Source organism: Acanthochromis polyacanthus, chromosome 14 (assembly GCF_021347895.1).
Source record: "Acanthochromis polyacanthus isolate Apoly-LR-REF ecotype Palm Island chromosome 14, KAUST_Apoly_ChrSc, whole genome shotgun sequence".
Classification (NCBI taxonomy): Eukaryota; Metazoa; Chordata; class Actinopteri; family Pomacentridae; genus Acanthochromis; species Acanthochromis polyacanthus.
Window position 1 is genome coordinate 23683207 of NC_067126.1, and position 18522 is coordinate 23701728.

The following is an 18522-nucleotide window of genomic DNA, read 5'->3' on the forward strand; positions in this document are numbered from 1 at the left end:
TGTCAGTTAGCCTTGATTTCTTCTTTTCCTCTCTGTCTCGCTTCCCCTATCTGTGTGATTTATATGTCCACAGTGTGTTTTTCTTCTGCCACCTTGATGAGCGCTCAAGCACACATGCACACACACAAATAGATGGATGTGCTGGAGATAACTAAACCAGCCAGACTTCACTGTGAATTATAATCACCTTCAATCTGTGTTTCTGAATCCTTGCCCAGTTCTTATCTCCGTGTGTGTGTGTGTGTGTGTGTGTGTGTGTGTGTGTGGGCGTGTACGTGTGTCAGGAAGCTCTGCTCTGCCTCACCAAGTCATGTGTGAGTATCTTTCATGAATGTAAGTGATGGAGCAGCGAAGACTTTGTTCCCTGAAGGGTTGTATATGAATGTGTGTGTGGCGGTGTTCCTACTTTTTATTCTCTCAGTCCCCTGGTGTTTGACCTGTCTTTCTGTTCTGTCGAGGTTTCATGCAAGCTGGAATATAATTCTATTTCCACTGCTGCTCAAATACAGTGTGCATGCATGCACACACAGACACACACCTTTAGGCAACAGCCACCAGGGCAAGTGGTCCATCACTCACCCTCACATAAAGTATTCAACTGCACTATGTCAATGTCACATTGTCATTGGCCAAGTGTGTGTCTGTCTCTGTGTGTGTGTGTGAAAAACTGGTGGTCTAGCAGTCACTGAGGGAGCAGAGGAGAATACACTCTGGAAATATAAATCTCAGGCAGAAGGAGAGGGAGAGAGAGAATGTTTGAGGGAAAATCTGTATACCTAAACCTCCCAGCAGAAATCTATTCGTCTAAACAAACATACTTTGGAGTAAATTTAACCCTAAACAAATAGATGTAAACATATCAAATCAAAAGTCAAAATGTATTTTCCACGTTGGGAAAAAGCATGCTATCTGAGAAAATGAGGAAAGATTTGACCATTAACCCTGTGTTCAGTTTCAGGCAACAAAGACATTATGTGTGGCTAGTTTCTATTATTTCTACTGATGTTCTGGAAACTCAAGTAAGTAAATCAAGGATTTCAGTTAACTCACATCTTGTTTTCTTTCAGAGTGCTTGTGAGCTGAATAGTTTCCCCTCCCTAAGTGCACATTCTTTCGCTGCTTCTAAGCATGACTAGCCAATGAGAGACCGGTGTCCCAATGTCCCCCCGGTTGTATACTGACTATACTAGAAACGATCATTCACCTCTTCGTTCCTGACCGACCGACCAAGACTGATGAGATCGAACTGAAAATGGAGTACAACATGGAAACAGTGACTGAGCTAAGGCTAACCCCGAAACTAACCATGAATGCAACACAAGTAGCAATCTATTATCAATACACCGCTTAATCCACATTTGGGTTGCAGTGGGGCTGGAGTTTATCCCAGCTGACTCAGGGTAAAGGCAGGGGACACCATGGACGGGTCACCAGTCTATCACAGAGCCACACAAAGTGACAAACAAGCAGAGCCACATTCACACCTACAGACAATTTAGAATCACTAATTAACCTCAGCCAGAGAACCTGGAGAAAACCCACTCATGCACAGAAAGAACATGCAAACTCCATGCAGAAAGAACCCAGGCCAAGGCAGGGACATGAACCAAGGATCTTCTAGCTGCAAGACAATGGCGCTAACCACCGATCCACTGTGCAGCCCCAAGTGACAATCCTGATGTTTAATTTTACAAGCATAATGCTGTTCTAATCTGTGGGGTTTTAAATACAAGATTTTGAACATAGTAACACGTTCAAACTTGCTCTCTACATGTTACAATCTGGGCTTCTCTGTACCCACGTTTTGGCAGCTACTTCAGTCCAGTTACTGCATGTGAGTCCCTCCTACTGAAACTGCTGGCCCTTCCCACATTTATAACCTTCCCACACGACATTGTAAAAGCAGAAGTGTAGTTTGTGGCAGCTGATGCCCTCCAAAAAAAATAATTAAAAACACAATTTATTCATGATATTTACCTAATTTATAATTGATATATGAATCTCTACTGTTGTTTGGCTGTTCTCCTCTGTTTTTACCAGCTCTCTCTATCACCACATGCATGTCTTTTTCATAGTGAAACAGACACACAGACTGGAGCAAAGCAGACAACCTATTAAAATATGTTTGGAGGAGAAAGTGAAGGTTGTACCGATGTGCATCACACTTCCCAGTTTGTTTTGGTCTGAGATGCTGGTGCTCAAGTAACATCCAGAACCACTCTGAATGCTGTATGAAGCCCCTTAAGCTATTTTTTAAAATTCAGTTTTAATATTGTTGTTTAAAGTATTGCTTCCAGCCTACTAATGTTGGCCTAATAGTGGGATGCAAATCATAACAATGTGTTATTAGAATTAGAAATGTTGCAGAACGAATGAATAAACTTTATATGCCCTGCAGATTTTTTTTTGTGTATGGCAGTGTCTTTAGTTAAAAAAAATATGAATAATTGAGTTAACAGTAACAAAAGGAGGACTATCTGTGAATTGGAAATCTCTTGTGTGAAAATAGATGAAGTTTCCGACATTATGGCCGTATAATCAGAGCTGAGCCAACAGCAGGAAGCTAGGGCAAACAATGAGAGTCAAAGGGGCTTCCATGTGTTAAAGGGACTGGTGAGCAAGAACTTGGGGGTCATCAGAGACTGGAAACAGCCCAGTCTTTTCTGAACAGTAGCAGAGAAAGATGGAGGCTCCTGGGATATGAGCCAAAAGTGGAAGTCATAGTGAGCAAGTTGCCGGCAGTATGTCAGAAAGGTTAAGGAAGGCCTCAGATCTGATTTAGAAATGCACTTCCAATGCCACCTGAAACTGAATTACCAATTACCAATTTACCAATCCTTAAGAAATGAAAATGCCTCCAAAATCTTGTCATTCTAGTTGGACTGGGTGTATTAATAGATAAGAGCAAGTGAAAAGGCATAAGTTCCTTTTGTGTTTAGCAACTCGGATGTACAGATATTGACAGACTGTGGAATCTATAAGTCTCTGCAGTGCAAAGAAGCATTTAAGTCCTCCAAATCTGCAGAAACAAAGACATTTATAATTAAATACTCCACTGTGCCCAAGACAAAGAGAGAGAGAGGAGTCTGTTTGATGATTGAATTGTCAACTTTCATCGAAATCTGTCTGAAACTAATAAGAAAATCTCAAAGAAAGAAAAGTGTACTCTCTGTGGCAAGTTGACAGTAACTCTGGGGGGGTCAAACAGTCAAACAAAATGTATTTCTCCGTCTTCCTCTTGAGTGATCCAACCTGCTGTTGGAACTCAAGAGAAACAGATGCTGATGATGACAAAACAAGGAGATGCTCATGGTTGAGGAGGTATCCAGACTGTATGTAAAAATCTTTCAGCCTTATGACACAGCTCAAGAAATACATAAAATGTGTGTGGAGGAGGGGAGCACACATGGATGAGGAAGAGTGTGGTGTGTAATATGAGGCGATACTGCCACCTCCTGTGGAAAGCATGAACAATGTTATTACCATCATGTGTCTGAAAATGACAGTTTATTTGCATCTTGTATCGTTTTCATAAAATCAAATGCTTCATGAGTAATATAATAATGAAGCAGCTTCAGCATTTAAGAAAACATTATTTGTTGCATATGTCATTAATGAACCCAACAGGAATATAAAATACATTACAGACTGTGTATTTGATGAATTTAATGTTTCCCTCCTAAGCGACGGTATCTTGCTTCTTGACTACTCATCTTTTTTAAAGTCAGGTATTCAGTCTTCTCAAATTCAAACCCACTAAAAAAAGACAAGCATTTTGGTTTTTCTGGGAGAGGTTTGCTGTCACCAGAACTTACATTATTTCACTTTACCCACAAACTGCTCATCTGACCTTTTCACCGTTTTATTATATGAATCCTGTAGCCACAAACACTGCCATGATAGTGCTCCAAATCATCATAGCAATCCCAGAAGCCAAGGTGAAGTGCTTCACTGTGGTGGCAGCGCTGTTCGAGACGATACTGTTGTTGAAAGCCTTTTCGTGAACATATGTGATGATAGACAGAGCTCCTACGTAGGCCTCCTCACAGGCTAACTGGATCTGATTCTCTGGTAGCAAGTGACCAAATTTACCTAGAGGGTCATAAAAAAAAAGTCAAGTAAAAGCCAAAATGTCATGTTTGGCTGATGTTATATAGAGAACCTCTACTGACATCTAACTCACCAATATAGTCTCACACAAAAAATGCATAGCTATGCTGGTCCACAGTGCAAAATGTATTAATTTCACATTAAAGGCTGTAAAACTGCAACATGCCAGCCAATTTTTAAACATTATTCTTTTTTCTATTGTCTTTCATCTAGGCGACTCACAAGTTTCTTTCATTTTGTACTTTTCTGTTATTTTAAATAGTTTTTTGCTGTGGTTTACATGACAAAAATACTTGGTGAAGTTCAGAACTACTTGGTTGAGTTTAGGAAAAGATCATAGTTTCGTAAAAAAAAAAACAAAAAAAAAAAACTATAAAGCTTGTTTTGTAGGTTGCTAAGGTGATGAGTCCTGCCCCAACAATAGCCCCAGAAAACGTGAAAGTAACTCACAAAATTATAGCGCTTTATTTGTGTGAAAATGGTACACTTGGAGCTGTACACTAATGCAGCTAATACATATTTTTGATGTGAAACCGGGCTAGACTTGCCTTTGTCTCTCAGCTCAAAGGTGTAGGAGAATGGGATGCCAATGAGACGAGCCCAGTCACGACTTGAACCTGAGTTTGGATCTGAGGGTGAAAGATGAAGATGAAGAAGATGATAATAGCTCATTAGGGTAGGAAATTAAAGGAAATTAAACTTCAGCTTAAGGCTGTGGATGGAAGTCTTACAGAGAATTTATGTGGATGTTCCTACAGTGTAGTTCATTCCATGAACCTTCTTCATTTCTACTGCTGCTGCCTGGCCCACTGAAACCTGCACAGTTCACAAAGACTTTGTTTTAAAATCCTTAATAATACACTGGTTTTGTAAACTAAAACACCATTGTCTTCCTTCTGAGACAGTTTGGTTAATATACAAAAATCTTGCAAATTGTGCAAAGGTAAAGAAAAAAAAGGAAGAAAACAGCAAAAATGTTTGTTGAAGTTCAAATAAGGTAAACAACATTACTTACCTGGAAGCTTTCTGATGAAGTTGACATCTTTATAACAGTATCTATTATTTCTTGTTAAACAGATAAACACTTGCTATAATGCCATCAGGGAAATCTCTATCAGCTCATGTGTCCCCTAACTGCCTACCTTAACACAATATACAGAAATCAGCCACAGCATTACAACCACTGACAGGTGAAGTGAATACCAATAATCATCTTGTTACAATACAATGTTTTGCTTGGAAGCATTGCATGCTGGCACTCATGTAGATGTTTCTTTGGCATGTGCCATTCACATTCAAGGAACACAACAATGAACCCACGGAGTTTCCAAACTCATGCCAGTCTGATCAAACATGTGAAACAAGCCCGACCCAGAGGTTTCTGTCAATGTGTCAGACATGACAAGACACACCCAGAAGTCCTGTGTCCATGACAGAGCTATATAAGCAGCACAACTGGATCTAAACAATATAAGGCAGTTGATTTTAATACAGGCAGAAATTTAGAGAAAGACACACACACACCAGTTCATTGTAGTTGGGTGCTGAAATCTCAGGGTGGCCATATGGCAGCAGGATAAGTTGCCCAGCAGAGTGGATGGTGAGGAAACAAAGGGTCTGATTAACCATCGCACCTATAGATGCAGACAGAACAAATTAGTGACTTGCTGTGTGTAGAAGCTTTTCTGCTAACTTTCCTTTACTGATTTTTCCTTTTGTCCAATAATTTTACTACTCTCTATTGCTATGATGGATTTGAACTTTTCCATATAAATATCAACCACTTTCTAATCTAACTGTGACCAAGTCGGAAAATGCTCGTAATAAATAAGAAATCGTGAACTGAAAATATGTGTAAATGTGTAAGCGTAGCAAAGGGGATTCTTTCACAATGATCTGTGGCAGAGGTGAAGGCAGAGGTGATTTTATTTTCAGGTGCCTTTGTAAAAAAAACAACAAAAAAAACATCACTTTTAATCAATGATTTTATGTCATTTTGAGATTTTTTATCTTTTGAATACATGTACAATGAAAATTCCATCATGTTATTTAATATGTAGATATATACAGGCCATGTTAATGTTCTGCAAATTTTATTGATGGTTTTACAGAGATGCTTTTTGTTATTTGCAGTGAATATGACCTTGTAGTCATTATGGGCTATTTTAATGTGTACATAAATAATGTCTGTGGCAAAAATACCATTGAACCTTGTGCCATATTTGACACATTTGATCTTTGTGAGTGAGACAAAACATAACAGAGGACACAGTCTGGTTTCAATTACTAAGAGTTTTATGAATTGTACTGTCACTGTGCTTGATGATGTTGTATTAAATCATTTTCGTGTATTTTGTGATCTGTTTTTAACTTCAAAAATTGCCACTGGATCTGCAGTTATTAAAGATCAATCTATTAAATAGAATACCAAAACATAAAAAGAAGTACTTTGTTTCAGTTGGTAACTTGAGCAAATAGCTGTGACATGTGGGGCTCCACAGGGGTCCATTCTGGGACCTCTACTGTTCAATCTGTACATTCTTATGTTACACAAACATAATGGCAGATGACACACAAATATACATATCTCTTTCAGCAGGTGATTATAGACTTGTTAAGTCTCTGTCACTGTATTGAGCAAATCAGTGATTTGGGTGCAGAAAACTTTCCTCAGGTGAATAGAGACAAAATTGACATAACTTTCTTTGGCCCAAAGAAAAACAGACAGAGAGTCTGATGTTGAATCTCCCTCTCTTCTAACTATTAGTCCAACAAGAAATTTTGGTATGGACTTGATTTAAATTTTCATAGCTGCACCAATCAATAACCACATCAGCTAATATTTTAAAACATTAGCCTTTATATTTCATATTTTTTCAGTTAATGTTCTCATGACAGTTTATACTCAGCATGCATCATAAAGAATTTTAGCAATATGTTGTATTAATGTGATTTCATAGAAAGATAGTTACCAACAAAGTCCATCACTGCTTGGGCCTCTGGCTCTGATCCTGCCGACTCCCCACAGTAGGTGTTTTCACAACTGTCAAATGACACACCAATCGCTGTCGGAAGAAACAACAAAGTTAATCGACACACTAAATGTAGTTCAGTAATAGACTATGGCTGTTTTTATGAAGCTTGTAAAAACCAACTCTGCAGGAGTCAAACTGCCTGAGAGGCATAATATAAACTGACACTAGTGAATTTAGCTGCATATTTAGCTGTCAAAGTCAGAAGAGTTTAAAACTCTTCAAGCCCTGTTTTACTTTGGCTATTGAATAGGATATTGCATTACACATGGCTTCTGTGATTTAACTGACAGATAATGAGCATAGGTCTATAATTACTTATTGCTTTGAGACACATGAAAGCTAATTAATCATAGTTTCATATTAGAGCTAGTGTGCAACTCACTGCCCCAGTTGGCCTTAAAATTTCTGTTGAGGTCAACACCATAGCAGGTACTGTTTGGAAGAGACTGGGAACGGGACTTTCTCCACAGACGATTCTACGTGGGAAAAACACACACACACAGACACACACATGCATGCACATACACACACAGAGGTCAGTGTCAGTTTGTGTACGAATAATAAACTGTGAAGTCACTTAGTCCTATCTTTGACATTTACATTTACACCCGGCATGTCAGTGTGTTCATGGTGGTGCTTGTTGAATTAACACCCGTAAATCTAGGGAAGGACTCACGCTGTTGTTGGTCCACGTGAAGATATATCCATCCACATTGATCACAGGCGTAACATAGATGTCGAGGTTCTGCAGCATCTGCTCCAGCTTCTCATTGGTTTTATATGAGTTCACAATCTAACCAAAATGAGGGATTTCAAACACTTGTTTAGTATTTTGGTGGTGTGAATATCTAATTAAAATAAGTCCTGAGTGTACAGACCTCTTTGACAAACCACTGACAGAACGCAGGAGCGATCCACTCTCGTGCATGGATACCACAGTCCATCCATATAACCTTCTTCTCCCTGCCTGCAGTGTTATTTTGTCCCAACTGTGGAGAACACATCAGAAGTTGGGCGAAAAAAGGATTTAAAGGTGCTATATGCGGAACTGCCAATAGAAGTGGTAAATCTTAGTTTAATTACCATAAAGAATTACACACAGTCAAGCTGAGTTGTAGATATTGTCAAAGATACAGCTCTTCCAAATGGCAGGCACAGCCACCCTACATCACTCTGGCATTTCCATCAGTGGGAAATTTAGTGTACGAATCACCAAAACCTAATGTCATTGATTGTGCAAAAGCAGCAGATATTTGAGGGGGGAATAATGAGCCTATAAACAAAAACTGCTCTTTTGCTGCAAACTTTCTCACACATAGCTTGAGACTCTTGAAAATAGAAAAAAAAAACTTTTCTGTTGACCAAATGCCAAAAGCATAGTGCCCAAGTTAAGCAGTCACTTTTTTTTATTGCCAGACTACATGTATAGATAGCTCAGTCATAGATTTTGAGAGATCTAGTAGAGATTCTGTGTGCCTTTGACAACAGTTCGATTACCATAAACGTTTGACTCCTTGTGTCATACTTAGAGGGATAGACCACTAGATGTCACTGTTGTGAACAAATGCCCTTATCTTATTTAGATATACAAGTGTGTACCTTCAGCAGTGTGATATTTCTTCTTTCATAGGTGTATCCATAAATAGTGGAGGAGACCAGCTCTGGGTTCGCTCTCTCTACATCTTCCATCCACCTGTATATCTGTAATCCAGTTTACTTAGCATTAGTTTTGATAGTGATAATAATTCCCTTTGGTCAAGGTCCATTTATAATCCATAAAGATGCTTAATAAGAGACAGAAGAAAATATTTGGTCATAATAAAACATTCGGTCTGGTAGCAGTGGCAGGTGCATTTGTTGGTGAGGTTGTATAATATCTGCAACACGTTGCAGTACAGACAGCATGAATTACGTTTATATTTCATTAGGAAAACAGAGAAAGTTCAATTTGAAGACTCATACCTCATCCATGGGGTGATATTTGGTGTAGTTGTAATTCTCCATTGATTCCAACCCCTCGACTGAACTGTGACAGCAAAAAGAATGTAATTAATTTAAAAAAATATTTTCAATATTTTATAAATTTCTTCACTTTGACAACATTGGCCGATCTGTAAACCAGTGAACTGCAATGCAAGTGTATTAACATTAAAACATGCTGGATAATATTTATTCAGCACATAATATCTCCCAATATTTTTCAACTCTTTCTGGCAGATGAGGAATGCTGATACCGATATATTTTGTCCATCTAGTCAAAGAGAACATCAGGTTTGTCCTGGAGAACCAGAACCATATTATTATGCCTACTCTTACCTTGGTGGCTGTCTCACAGGTGGAGACCTAAAATATCATTTACATCTCAAAAGCAAAATGAGAAAACTGTCTCAGCTTATCATGTTTTTATATGACACGGCCAAACAAAACTCGAAACCTCAAGACTGAAAGTGTTCATTTTGAGCCGATGCCAATATTTCATTCTCAAGTCTTTATTTGTTCATCATGCTCAACACCAAATTTTTATTTTGATGAAGCTGTTGGTAGCTTTGCAGATATTTTGTTCCAAACCAAGAGTGTGCAAATCATGTATCTATATACGCATATACACTACCAGTCAAAAGTTTGGGGTCACTTAGAAATATCCTCATTTTTAATTTTTTTCCCCAATAAATATAACAATTAATTAATCAGAAATACAGTCTAGACATTATTAATATGGTAAATGACTATTCTAGCTGGAAACGGATGATTTTTAATGGAATATCTCCATAGGGGTACAGAGGAACATTTCCAGCAACCGTCACTCCTGTGTTCTAATGCTACATTGTGTTAGCTAATGGTGTTGAAAGGCTAACTGATGACTAGAAAACCCTTGTGTAATTATGTCAGCACATGAATAAAAGTGTGAGTTTTCATGGAAAGCATGAAATTGCCTGGGTGACCCCAAACTTTCGACGGTAGTGTACATGTATACATATAGTCCATGGCACAAACTGAAGCCTAAAAGATGAGCCGGGGGATCAAAAGTATTTAAAAAAAAAAAAAAGCATAGTGATGTGATGTTGGTGGCAGAGGAAAGGTTTAGGTACCCAGCAAATTCATTAGGATATATTGTAAAGACAACATGAATTTCTGCACAAAATGTCATCACAATCAATCTAAGAGATGTCAAAATATTTCCTACAAGCTTAATATGCAATTTGCTGCTGGCATGTCCAAAGAGGAGAAAAAATTCAAACAGCGTTGGTGTGAAGACAGACAGACGATCAGGTTGTTGTAACTTCAGTCTATGGATAAAAAAACTAATGCTACATGATAAATAATGTGAGTTGCTAAACATTACCAACAGATTGTGACAAAATACTAATAGAAAACTAAACACAACTCACCTGTGAGTAGTGTCTCAGCCAATCAGCAGGAACAACCCTAGTATCCAAGATTTCATTTTCTCTGCTTGTTCACTCTCACTTTAATGTTTCCTATCAGTTAGATCAGTGATGCTACTGCTCTTCACCCTGTTCCAGCTCCTGCAGCACTAACACTGCAGCCAGTCACTTCCAGCAACTTTTGTTCAGCCTGGAGACCTTGGATTTCACACCAACATGTCAAGATGTTGACAAAAGATAATTTCTGTCTGCTTTACAAGCTAGCACAGTTGTCAAAACATGCCATCTGTTCAGCAATATAAAAAAGAAATGTATAAATTAGTTATATATTAACCTTTATGAGGTGACAGTAAAGTTACATAACACTTTTTGTAAACAGTCTTTCCACTTCTCCTCCTGCAAGCATGAGAACATGTGAGTCAAAAGTTTGGACACATCTTCTGATTCAATGCTTATTATTTATTTGTATTATTTTCTACACTGTAGAATTATACTGAAGATTAACACTTTCTTGTTTACCACATAATTGCAAGTGTGTTCTTTTATCGTTTTGATGTCTTCAGTATTAACCTACAATGTAGAAAATAATTAAATAAAAACCACCAAATGAGAAGATGTGTCCAAACTTTTGACAGGTAGTGTATGTTTACCTTAATCACAGTTACACTTCTCATTTTAAAGCAGACAGTACAAGAGAGAAAAAATCCAGATCTAAGCTACAGGCAGCAAGCTTTGCAGCGATGTAGCTAGAAAGTTATGTCTCTGCCCCTGCATTCTGCACCATCAGGAGTTGCTGAATAGATGTGCCATTCATCCCTGAACTGTCCAGTGTGTGAGTGTGTGTGTGTGTGTGTGTGTGTGTGTGTGTGTGTGTGTGTGTGTGTGCGTTGTTGTTGTCTCCTGTTTCTTTTCACGTGAATAATGTAATTGCCAGACAGCTCTCATCCAGGCCAGGGGTAGTGGGAAGAGCACAACAAGTTTGGATGTTGGCTGGATTTGGACATTTGCAAATGAGCACTTCTCAGCTTGGATATATTTAGTTTTGGTACAGATTCTTTAAAAGATCCTTGGCAGGAGGTGTGCTAATTTGGGATTTGACTGGAAGGATAGATATCCATTGTTGAAAACATTTGGAAAAGGCCAATGGGTGCTTCATTTACCATCTGCTGCCGTCGCTACTATCGGAAACACAACAGAGAAGAGAAGAATGCTATTTTGCGGTGAGACTCCCAACAATTCTGCCTATAAAACTTAATTTATTCCTAGTATACTAAAATCAAACTCAACTCCATTCATGTCGTCTGTATTTCTCTCTAGCATGCGCACCACCGCAACTTCCAGACCACCTGAACAGCTGTCCAGTAGCTCCAGCAACAGTGACACAGAAGAGGAGAGTCTTTTTGGACCTCCACCTTCAAGAAGAAGCCCGTGGGAGAATCAGGAAAGCCAGAGGAGCAACACAGATCAGTCGGCCACCTCAAACAGGCTCGATGGCTCTGTCATCCGGCGAGGATCGGACAGAGAGTTAGAAGCTTTTATCAACATGAGAGACCAGGCTGACAAAGCTACAGAGGTAGAAAACACCTTGTTGAACACAGATGACAACAAAAGCGTAAAGAAATCTGCATATACACATAGGAAAAAGCAACAATTCTGCTCTTGTACTTTCACTCTATAAGGATAATTGTACAAATCTGATATTTATTGTTGTTTTGACACTGAAAAATCCCCCAAAAATAGAACAGCGTAGTGTTCAACACATATCATGAATACAGATAAATCTTGGCAAAACAGTAGATGTATTTAAAATTTCCTTTGTTGATTAGGGGGGAAAACTATACAAAAAGTATTTTCGCTGTCATCATTTTGCAATGTGTTGACTTAGTTACAGTGAATAGATACAGCTCTATTCAATTAGTTGTCATGAATCTGGCAAATTATCCAAGCAGAAATATTTACATCTAAACAAAAAAAGAACAGTATCTCTTCATAGCTATGTGTTTTATGAAAGTCCACACTGATACTACACTGTGCTTCAGTAATTCAGTCTCTTTTCCTTATCTGTTCCTCTGGAGGTCTCTAATGCAATCATCTAATAAGCACTGGGAACATACACAGGTGACCCTCAAAGAAGCCTTTGATTCATGTTGATTCATGTCAGTAACTGAACTTGACCTATAGGTGAAAGTGAGCCAAATGTTTGTTCCTCTGCTTAAGCATTTACTCCAAAGCCATATTTAAAAAGTTCCACAGATACAGCATGTTGTTTAGTAGCACATCATTCAAAAAAAAAGTCCAAATTCTGAAGACTTTCTCAGCAGGTATAACGGAACAAAGCGAGTTTTTACAACCAGTTAGAAAATGAAAAAAAGAATGCAGCTGTCTATAAAAAGCTACTCATCAGACATAAGAGACTGAACACACACGTTCAAACACAAACACACACCTAGACACTCAACACACACACACATAGGAGACGTGCTCCTTTATTCACTTAACCCAATCAGTGGCCAAATGCTTCTCACACACAGCTGTTTATCCGTTAGTTAGAACCCATTACTGTGTGTATGTACAGGATCCTGTGGGAAAATATCCAAGTATTTGCTTGGGTATGGGAAAGCCACCCAGTGTTTGCTTTCTTTTCACCAGCAAACATTTCATTTTGCGACTATTTTAGAGTCTTGCTCCATTTCTCTGCAGAGTGAACACACTGGAACCATCACTCAGAGTCTGTTTCCTCAAAATGTTTGGCCTGAAGCTGAGTAAAACTCAGAAGGCCTGTGATTTCAGTCTCTGAGTGAGAGTTCCAGCCTGGCGAACATGTGACAGTCTTCACATTGAGAATAGCAGGCTGCAGGACACAGCAGGCACATTGTGTTAATCAGTGAATTCCTTAATGGAGATGTAGGCCAACAGCCTGGCTGCTGAGTCAAAGAGAACATTCACTGAACCACTGCAGCGTGTTGTGTTTAATATCAGGTCAAACAAACTGACAATTAAAAATCAATTAAGCACTGGTGGGAAAAAAAAAACTTGTCCTGTAAATAAAGTAGGACATACATATAATTTACAGCTACAGTGAAAATGATTTATCTCGTCTACAAAGAAATCCGTTTCAGACATTATATGTGGCATTTGAACTGCATTTATTGTTGGCATTGCAGGAAAAGCTGTTTCTAATAACAATTACAATGAATCTGTTCTATTCAAGCATCACAGTGAACCATGATACGGTGACTGTGAGTCAGCGTGAACTAAAGCACACACAACTCTGAAACTGAAACAGTTGAATGGAATCCAGTCATCATTAATGTCGGTATATATCCTACCGTGACAAAAATGTCTTCAGTGAAAGGGCCACGTCTTTACACACAGGTAAAACAAAACAAAGAGGACATGGGAAAAACTGAGTAAAACTAACCCTGTGATGATCATACTGGTGAGATCTAAGTAGACGTGTGTGCAATAGCAGCAGAAAATCATATGGAGAAGTTGCTAATTCCATACAGTGACTCTCTGCAACCTCATATATTTAATATTTACTCTGTGTAAGCCTTTTAGTGATACAAATGACAATGTCCACTGACTGGGCTACCTTGATTCCAGACTAACCGTGCATTTGAATGAACTGCTCTGACATTTCTCAAGCCATTTATAGCCTGTTGACGATGAATCCTGATGACTTTGACCACACCCTGACATTTGTTTGGTAAAACTAAGGGGCACTGGTTAAGTAAAATATCTCAACAGCCCTTACATAAATTTCAAACAGACATGTCAGGTCACATGTTCATGTCCTCCTAAGGATGAACTGTGGTCATACCGGAAAAGGAATCACTTTTTATCTAGTGGTACCTTCTGCTTAACATATTCATTTGTACTTACATAGCACTGAACACGTAATCTGCAACTCACAAGCCTTGTTATTTAATAGCCACAATTTGTGTATCTAACATTGTTGCTATTGAATGATAAGACAAATGTAATTCAATTTTATTTAATTTGAACAAATTCAAACCTTCAGTTTCCATTTATGCTGACAATTAATCAGTGTACAAACCATGATTTAAATATAAGATCGGTGGATGCCTCTGGATCTGGAGCTACATGTCGCTATCCTGCCATGTCCACCCCAACACCTCCAGCTATCCTCACCCCCCTTATCCCAACTCTCACCCAACCGGTTGAAGCAAATGGCTGCCTTCCCTGAGCCTGGTTCTGTTGAAGGTTTTTTTTCCCATCCTCTTTTTTTCATTCCTTCCCACCTTTGCTCATAGGGAATCCAAAGGCAACTGTGGATTGTTGGATGTTCTGTTCTCTGTTTGTAATTTGCTAAGCACCTTACAAGACGAAATCTGTTATGAATCTGCGCCATATAAAACTGAATTGAATGATTGAGGTATGCATGTTGAGGTTCCACTGTCAAAAGCCCACGTTAATTGTTTAATAGCCACATCTTGTATATTTAGCCAGATGTCTGACCGAGGGGGGGTTCAACTGTAAAGTCAATGGTTTTACAAATTTATGTGGTCCTCTTTGTGTGCCAGTCTTTTGATTGCTTCTAGTGTGGCATATCTCCATAGCATTTGGAAAATTTCTTGCAAAGTTAATAATGAATATCACAAATCTGATCACAATATCTGTCACAAAACTGCAATGAGATATTTCCCCATATTGTTCAGCCCTACTGTACTGACAGAATACCTGCAAAACTGATAGGAAAATTCCTGCAATGTAATACATCCTTTCAGATTAGCATTATGAATGCAGTGAAAACCTGCTTTACGTTATGCTGGCACGAATTTTGCTGACTGTGTGAGTCCAGCCTCAGAAAGCTGCTAACCTTGGTGAAATATTGTTACTGAAGATTCACAACCATCAGTTCAAAGGTCCTATTGTATGAGATATGCACATATCCACATGTTTGTTTGCCTACAGGAATGGGAGAAGCTGAATTATGACATACACACCCTGCGCTACACCAGGCGAGAAGTCAGATCTCGATGGAAGAAAATCCTGCTGCAGTTAGGTGATGCTCTTTCAATTCTGTGACTTTCACTCCATTTCTGTTCCATTCAGTCTATTACTTGTCATTAGGAAGCTTTAAAAGCACTCATTTTATTATTTACACATGCAATTTTACTGCTGTCACGTGTCAAAATGTCTTCAGTTATCTCGTCTTCAATGCACTCTTCTCAAATCTAACCTCCCTGTCCTCTCCGCTGCGCATCTTTGTGTCTCCTGCAGGGTATCAGTGTGAGGTGGATGCCTTGCTGTCTGTGAACTGTCAGAGTCTGTTCAGTCGAGATCAAGAACATATCAATAAAGCGACTGAACTGTTGAAACAGCTGCTTGACTGCACCTCTCTGTTCCCTCCTGGAACAGGATTTCAGAACAGATACCTCTTTGTAATGGTACGCACGCACGCACGCACACACACACACACACACACACACACACACACACACACACACACACACACACACACACACACACACACACACACACACACACACACACACACACACACACACACACACACACACACACACGTATCTCTCATTATACCAATATACAGTTCAGTGGCAGTTTCCCAGAATGTTCTCTCAATAATGGTCATGAGGCTCCATTAGTGCTGTTATGCACAGTGGGTCTTGCAAAGTTAGATTTCCATCCATTTCCTCCTCTATTCCCCTGCCATCTGATCGATCTCACCTGTTTCGTCCCATTAATGCTCCTCATCATCTTCCTCCATGTATTTCTCAGGACCGGCTGGTGTTACTGGACAGCGCTGAGGACTTTGTCAGATTGGCCAAAGAAAAATATCCCAAGAAAGATGGCTGAGAGACAGTATTGGAGAGAAAAGGACTCAAAGGCTGAAAGGGGGGGGTAAAGGATGTGTTGAAAATGTTGACCAATTTTGTACAAATAAAGTTGTCACCATTTGCATACAGTTGTGGTCAAAAGTTTACATGCACTTGTAAAGAGCATAATGTCATGGCTCTCTTGAGTTTCCAGTTATTTCTACAACTCTGATTTTTTTTCTCTGATAGAATGACTGGAACAGATACTTCTTTGTCACAAAAAAACATTCATGAAGCTGGGTTCTTTTATGACTTTATTATGGGTTAACAGAAAAAGTGACCAAATCTGCTGGGTCAAAACTATACATACAGCAATGCTAATATTTGGTTACATGTCCCTTGGCCATTTTCACTTCAATTAGGCACTTTTGGTAGCCATCCACAAGCTTCTGGCAGCTTCTGGTTGAATCTTTGACCGCTCCACTTGACAGAATAGGTGCAGTTCAGTTAAATTTGCAGGCTTTCTGACATGGACTTGTTTTTTGTGACAAAGAAGTATGTGTTCCAATCACTCCATTAGAGAAAAATCAGAGTAGTAGAAATAACTGGAAACTCAAGAGAGCCATGACATTGTGTGCTTTACAAGTGTATGTAAACTTTTGACCACAACTGTACAGTCGTTTTTACCACATTCCAGCATTCATATAACTGTAGAAGCAACAGCCAATTAATGTTAGTACTTTTGCCTGAATCTCCATCATCTTTATAATACTGTATACATTTATATGAAATGTTTTTAATTTATTATCATTCAAGCCTTCCGGTTAGACTGCTAAACCATACAGCAGGAGACCATACATGTGCAGATATATCAGTTTAATCTAAGGAGCCACCTGCATGGCATGCATATTAAATATTGCACAAAAGATACATTTCTTTACTTTTCTCCCTACAAAAATCTTTAACACTGTTTTTTGTTGTTGATATTGATCAGTGTCCTCTGTGATATTGGGTTGTTTCCTGCTCATATTGTGACTATTAAAATATATTTACTCATTGTGTGTTTTGCGCCATTTGTCAGTGTAATACCACTTTGGTCCAAAAGGTGGCAGCACATAGTAACATTTCAGTGGGTTCAGTCAGAAGAAGAAACAATGCATTTAAACTGCTGTTTTACGGATGGATGAAACTCTTTCAATCCATTCAACTCAAGTTTAACAGAGTGAAACTTTTAAATCTAAAAGTTCAAAGAAAGTAAGAAAGAAAGCAGGTTTTTTCAAACAATAATGTGGAATATTAAAAAATTAAACCGTTCAGCATGAAATCACATGTTTTAGTTTTAAAGTAGCCATGATTGAAACATTTGTTTCCCAAAAGAATAAAAAAAGACAAATGGAGGAGGATTTGTGCAGCATGCAGATAATATGGTCTCGTCGTTGCTTTTTGTCTAAACTTTTTCTGATAGTGGTTAGCAATGAAGTTTTAAATTGCACTAAACTACACACTTTCAAACACACACACACTGCTCATCCTCAGCTTCAAAGGCTGTAGGACAGCTTTCATGCAGTCCATGATTGCAGTGTGTTGTGCACACATTCATGCTTGCTCACACACATGTACCCAGAAAGAGAGAGTTTACTCTGACCCAGATATCGCTCTCTCCAAGGCCCCTTCCAAAGTTTGGGAAACAGATGTGGAAATAAAAGAGGGGGAACACTGGGGGAGGGGAGCCGTATGAGATGCGGACCAGGGGTCTGGCAGCGTTGCAAGGCATTGTGCTGCTTGCACCTTTTTCTCATTATACTACTGTGTGTGTGTGTGTGTGTGTGTGTGTGTGTGTGTGTGTGTGTGTGTGTGTGTGTGTGTGTATTCCACATCAAGTCGAGCTTACATCATTCTTCAGAGTTTCACTAAAATATTCCTCTTCATACACTCACACTGACACACAGATCCTCCCCACAGAGAGAAAGGGATCAATGAGTATTTATTGGACTGAAATATGACAAATGATTTAGAGGGTGATTGTGTATGATGTCGGAATGCAATATTTAGAGAAGCAAAGAAGAGACTGTTGCATTCTGTTTGCTGTATCCATCCACTTAAAGGGTCAAAAGTTTACCATATTGTGCATGTCTTACGAAACACTGCTCATCTGCCATTGTGAGTGCTTGCTGTGTGCTGGTTTAT

General features: G+C 38.9%; 1 protein-coding gene and 1 pseudogene across 1 annotated transcript; one reads left to right on the forward strand and one right to left on the reverse strand.

Moving 5' to 3' along the window:
• Positions 1-3865: 3865 nt before the first annotated feature.
• Positions 3866-10590, reverse strand: LOC110957812 (carboxypeptidase O-like; annotated as a pseudogene).
• A 1084-nt stretch (positions 10591-11674) lies between these two features.
• LOC110957811 (melanoregulin-like) lies at positions 11675-16375 on the forward strand. Its single transcript, XM_022204013.1, has 5 exons — positions 11675-11751; positions 11849-12104; positions 15470-15560; positions 15779-15945; positions 16298-16375. Exons 1-5 carry the CDS (start codon positions 11675-11677, stop codon positions 16373-16375), a joined length of 669 nt encoding a protein of 222 aa, XP_022059705.1.
• The last annotated feature ends 2147 nt before the right edge of the window (positions 16376-18522 follow it).